At 47.7% G+C, this 5,964-nt stretch overlaps 1 protein-coding gene across 1 annotated transcript; it reads left to right on the forward strand.

Moving 5' to 3' along the window:
• The first annotated feature begins 4,723 nt into the window (after positions 1–4,723).
• LOC101601521 (translationally-controlled tumor protein-like) lies at positions 4,724–5,321 on the forward strand. Its single transcript, XM_045130157.1, has one exon. It carries the CDS (start codon positions 4,763–4,765, stop codon positions 5,279–5,281), a length of 519 nt encoding a protein of 172 aa, XP_044986092.1. The 5' UTR covers positions 4,724–4,762; the 3' UTR covers positions 5,282–5,321.
• Positions 5,322–5,964: the final 643 nt, after the last annotated feature.

Here is a 5,964-nt window from a genome sequence, read left to right on the forward strand (position 1 = left end):
TGTCCCTGTTCTGGAGAGTGGCCCCCACATAGTTCCATGCAGAGACCCCCCATTAGGGGGGAGATTCACCAACATGGATGTAGCCACAGGCCAGAAAATGACTGCAGGGCCGAGAGGGCAGCTCAGGGTTGGATTTTGAGGCCAAAGGCAGCTACGGGGCAGACACATCCCTATGTACAGGGCAGGCAACACCCCTCCTGTCTGCTCAAGGGCATCATCCCGGCCCCTGCCCAGAGCTGGAGTCAGCACAGCCAGTGTTCAGACCAAAGTCTAAAGTCTCCCCTCCCCTAGAGAAGTAGAAGCAAAAGGAATTGAGCAAAAATCATATGTTGAATTTTCTCCAGACATTTGTCAATATTGGCCCTTAATTTTTTTATTGACAACTTCCATAACTGTAGACAATTTCCCATGGTAATCCCCCCCACTTTCCCCTTAGAAACTCCACTCTTCATCATACCCCTTCCCCCTCTCAGTCTCTCTTTTATTTTGATGTCATGATCTTTTCCTCCTATTATGATGGTCTTGTGTCAGGCACTGTGAGATCATGGATATCCATGCCATTTTGTGTTTGAAGAGCATGTTGTAAGGAGTCCTACCCTTCCTTTGGATCTTACATTGTTTCTGCCACCTCTTCCGCAATGGACCCTGAGCCTTGGAAGATGATTGAGATATTTCAGTGCTGAGCACTCCTCTGTCACTTCTCAGCACCATAGTTCCTTCTGAGTCATCCCAAGGTCACTGCCATCTGAAAGAGAAGTCTCTCTAACCAAAAGTGAGAGTACCATTAATATATGGGTATGAACATTAAGAGAAGTGCTTACTGAGCAGTTTGGTGAGCACAGTATATACATTTAACCAGACGCCAGCAGATGTTACACCCCTAGGGCTCATGACTACCCCTGTTGTAGGTTTTCATTATCAGGGATGTATTCCCTCCCATGGAGCGGGCCTCCAGTCCAATTAGAGTGGTTGGTTTCCCCCATAACAGACACTATTGCACCCATTGGGTCATTTGGCCTGACTGGAATATTGGACTTTTTTCAGTGTGTTGCTTGAGTTGGTACATCATTACTGTGACCAGCAGTCACACTAATGAGACTGTGCTCACAGTTCATCCTCCTCGGCTGGCCAAAGGAAGGAGGATGGCCAGCAATCAGGCATCCACGTGCTACAGTGCAGCAGCCAGTATGTCCATCAGATTCTGGTGGTAGCCCATGCCATGGGGCAAGGAAAGAAGGCAGCATGATACAAAGCCCCCAGCCATTGCCTGCCTCCCTGGAAGCCTGTGATGTGGCATGTGTCATCACTCGGGGCTGAGGAATAGATTTCACAGAACTGGCATCATAGCCAACTCATAGACTTGTATACATCAACACTAGTCCATCAATAGCTAGTGAGAAGAGATACGTTGACCAGAGCCATGCCGGCAAGCAGGGCAGATCGATGTGCACTTACAAGGAGGGCTCCAAAGCTGTGAAGAATGGGGGCCTTGACCCACTAGAAACCCTTCTTGAAGCTTGGCCTTGGCTTGAGAGACCCACCTTGTGAGGGGCCACACCTTTCCTACCCAGCCACAGCCAACGAGTTGATGAGGGCCAGAAAGATCATGCTTAGTGGTGTCAGCTTTGGGGCCATTGAGCCAGGTGAGGCCCTTAGGACATCCAAAGGTTTTATTTTTCACAGACTGGTGCCTGCCACCCTTGCACCCAGACAGGTGTTAATCTTAAGAGCTTGAGAGAGGTGTCCTGCAGGTGTACCCTCAGCTAGTCCACTTTCTGGAACCACTGAGGTCTAGGAAATGACAAAACTGGGTTCCCTGGAAGAAGAAGGGTTGTCAGGACCTTTTGCTACTTGTTGGCCAACACATAGGTGGGGGCAAGTATGAAATGATGAGCAATGGTGGAGGGCCACAACTGGTAGAGACACCTGGACACTGGCATGTGCCATGCCTAGCTCTGAACCATGTTTAGATATGGGCTGCAGGATACAATGAGGCCAAGTTTCAGAGTGTATTAATTGCTTTTACAGCTTAAGGGACAATTACAGATTTATTTTGGATCATGGTTTCATTGGAGACAGTCCATTGTGGCAAGACATAGTGGCTGGAGTAATTGGTCTCTGGTGGTTTCTTAGATAGTGCCAAACAGGAAGGAGACAACTCAAATTGGAATAAGGGGCAGTTATCACCTTCAAGGCCATTCTCCATGCCCACTTCCTCTACTAAGACCCATGTTCCAAAGGTTCTACAACCTCCTAAAATAGTCATTAGCTGGGAAAAATTTTTGTTACAGTTTTGTGCCCAAACTATATCAAAAGAAAGGAGCTTCTATGCTTGATACCATCCCTTCCCCAAGAACCTAAGGTACTCACTCACACCCTGGGTAGAGGGACACCTAAACACTTCAAGAACCAGTAGACACAAGGCCCCATGTTGACACTTACCACGTGGTCCCTAAAGAGTAGGGAAACCTGAAGTTCAATGACACATGGAGCTCACCTAGGTCTGGCTCAGACCAGAGCCAGGATCCACATTCCATCCCTCTAGGGGCCTTGACCTTATAGCACTGGCATGGCGAACTTGATACCATGTATATGAGGTGGTGGGGTGTCTACCCTTCAGGACAGTTCAGCCTCAGCACTAGGCACACAGTATCCTCTGCACTCTTCAGGGAGGAAAGCAGAAATGCTGAGTTCCAACACAATGATCCTGTCCTGACTCTGTTACCCTCCTGGTCAGAGGGGATGGCATTGCTGGACACCTGCAGGGCTCTTGTTAACCCATGGTCTCAATGGAGCTACAGATGGGCAACAGCTGGCCCACATGCTGGAGCCTTTGCAAGGTGCATAAGTCCAGAAGAGGGCAGACAAACTCTATAAGGATACAGGTCCCACTGTATCAGCACACGTCAGAGGACCAGTGTTTGGGGTGTGCCGAGAAAATCCTATAAAGAAAATGACTACTTTTGCTATCTCCCTTCAAGAAGGAAGCACAATGCCCAAGGGTCTCTCTAGGTCAGGGGAGCCTGAGAACATGGATCTGACTTAGGAACTATGACATAAAAGCTTGCCAACTTCAAGTGTGTGTGTGTGTGTGTGTGTGTGTGTGAGAGAGAGAGAGAGAGAGAGAGAGAGAGAGAGAGAGAGAGAGAGCAGATCTAGACCGCCATGATTTCTAATTCAAGCTTAAGCTATACCCCCTCAGGGTGGCCCCATCCCCCAGAGGGCCCAGAACCAAGCCCACTGTAAACTGTCCTGCCTCTCAACCAGACCAGTTGCTTTAGGATAACAGAGGACATTGGAGGACTAACTGGGTCTTATGGTAGGGCTCTGCAGCATGTCTCTTCTGACTGGGACCCAGACCTGTCACTGCAGGGTGGCACCACCTGGGGCAACAGTGTGGATGTGGATGCAAGTCCACAGCTAGTGCAGGAGCCCATGAGCATACCTAGTCTGTCCTTCATGACAGGACACACTATGTTCCCAACCTGCCACCAGACGGCCACTGCTCCCAGGCCCTGTCAATATACTGAGCACAGAGCTTCTCACAACCATGCCTGCTGGCCCCTCATTGCCACCTTGGTTTATAGGTTACAAAGCCAGCACTGGAGTTCTTGAGAGGAACTGAGGAATAACCAAAGGGAGTGTGGTTTATCCACCTGAACACTAAGAATGTCTACAGTGGGTGCTCTGGTGACCTTCATGTGGAACATAAACATCTTCATCATTCATGTTTACCTTTCTGGAAGGTTTGGGCACATAGCTCTTTCCCATACTTCTTGGTCATTAATCTTCTAGATCTGCTTAATCCAAATCCCCAACCAACAGTTCAGCAAAAGCAACTTCCCTGGAGTTGGTGTGATCTGCTTCTGCCCTGGACACAACTCATTGTGGACAGCCCAAGGTGCCACCTGAGAGGGCTTCCTTCTCCCCTGTCCTTCAGATGGGCCCTAAGTGGCTTCGTCAGCAGCTGTCCATGTCTGGACCCATCGTGTGCCAGGCAGGCATGAAAGCTCCACATCTCTCTGAACACAGGTCCTTAGATGTGCCTTGTGGATAGGGAATGGAGGTGATGCAGAATGGCCAGTGTGTCAGGAGTATGAGTACCTTCCTCTCAGCCCACCTAAGCTGCATCACAGAAATAGTTTCTAGGCTGGGGATATGGCTTAGCGATTAAGGGTTGAAAACCCTGCCAGCCTGGGCTTGATTCCCCTGGAACCCAAAAATTGGTGCGTGCATCTGGCTTTTGTTTGCAACAGCAAGAGGACCTGGCATACCCATACATATATACAGACATATGTACACACAAAGTGCAAACACATTTCAAAAATTTGCAAAAGCAAATGCAGGGGAACTGAGGAGCTTGCTCAGTGGTTAGAGGTACTTGCTTGCAAAGCCTGATGGCCCAAGTTCTATTCCCCAGTACCCATGTAAAGCCAGATACACAAAGTGGTAGACACATGCAGCTGGAGTGCATTGGCAGTGGCAAGAGGCCCCCATGTTATAATTCTCTTTCTCTCCCTCTCTCTCTCTTTCTCTCTCATACATATACATACATACACACATACACGCATATACACAAATAAATAAAAATACTTTAAAAAAATAAATAAGTGCAAGGGGCTGAGGAAATGGCCCAGAAGTTAAAAGCCTGGCTTGAGCTTCTCCGCCCGCTCCCCGCTCCCCTCGAGCACCGCTCAGGCTGCACGGCGTTCGCTCGGAGCTCCTAGGCTAGCGCCGCCGCCGTCTCCCTGCAGCCGCCATCATGATCATCTACCAGGACCTCATCAGCCACGATGAGCTGTTCTCTGACATCTACAAGATCCGGGAGATCACGGACAGCCTGTGGCTGGAGGTGGAGGGCAAGATGGTCAGTAGGACAGAGGGTAACATCAATGACTGGCTCATCGGTGGAAATGCCTCCGCTGAAGGCCCTGAGGGCGAAGGTACTGAAAGCACAGTAGTCGCCGGTGTTGACATTGTCATGAACCATCACCTTCAGGAAACCAGCTTCAAAAAAGAGGCCTACAAGAAGTACATCACAGATTACATGAAATCACTCAAAGGCAAACTTGAAGAACAGAAACCAGAAAGAGTAAAGCCTTTTATGACAGGGGCTGCAGAGCAAATCAAGCACATTCTTGCTAATTTCAATAACTACCAGTTTTTTATTGGTGAAAATATGAATCCAGATGGCATTGTTGCTCTCCTGGACTACCGTGAAGATGGTGTAACTCCTTTCATGATTTTCTTTAAGGACGGTTTAGAAATGGAAAAATGTTAACACATCCGCAGTCATTTGGATCTATCACCTGTCATCGCTGCCGGCTGCTGCTTGCCATTCATACAACACCAGGACTAGAAGAACGGGACTTATGTCATCTTGACCTTTTATTTTGACTGACTTATTTGGAGTTGAGGCACTGTTTTTTGTTTTTTTTTAAAGGGGAAAAAAACCATGTCATGTAGGTTGTCTAAAAATAAAGTGCATTTAAACTCAAAAAAAAAAAAAAAAAAAAAAAAGCCTGGTTTGAAAAACCTGCTGGCCCAGGTTTTTGATTTCCCACTGTCCACGTAAAGCCATATGTACAAAGTAGCACATGTGTCTGGAGTTTGCAGCAGCAAGAGGTCCTGGCACATCCATTCTCTCTCTCTCTCTCTCTCTCTCTCTCTCTCTCTCTCTCTCTACTCTCATAACAAATAAAAATAATACACAAATAAAAATATTTTGGCTGGAGAGATTACTTAGTGGTTAAGGCACTTGCCTGTGAAGCCTAAAGACCCAGGTTTGATTACCTAGTACCCACATAAGCCAGACATACAAGTTGGCACATGAATCTGGAGTTCATTTGCAGTGGCAGGAGGCCCTAGTGCACCCATACTCTCCCTCTCTCTCTCTCTCTCTCTCTCTCAAATAAATAATAAAATAAAAACTTCATTTCTGTCTTATTGAACAGATATATGCAG

Source organism: Jaculus jaculus, chromosome 11, assembly GCF_020740685.1.
Source record: "Jaculus jaculus isolate mJacJac1 chromosome 11, mJacJac1.mat.Y.cur, whole genome shotgun sequence".
Lineage (NCBI taxonomy): Eukaryota > Metazoa > Chordata > Mammalia > Rodentia > Dipodidae > Jaculus > Jaculus jaculus.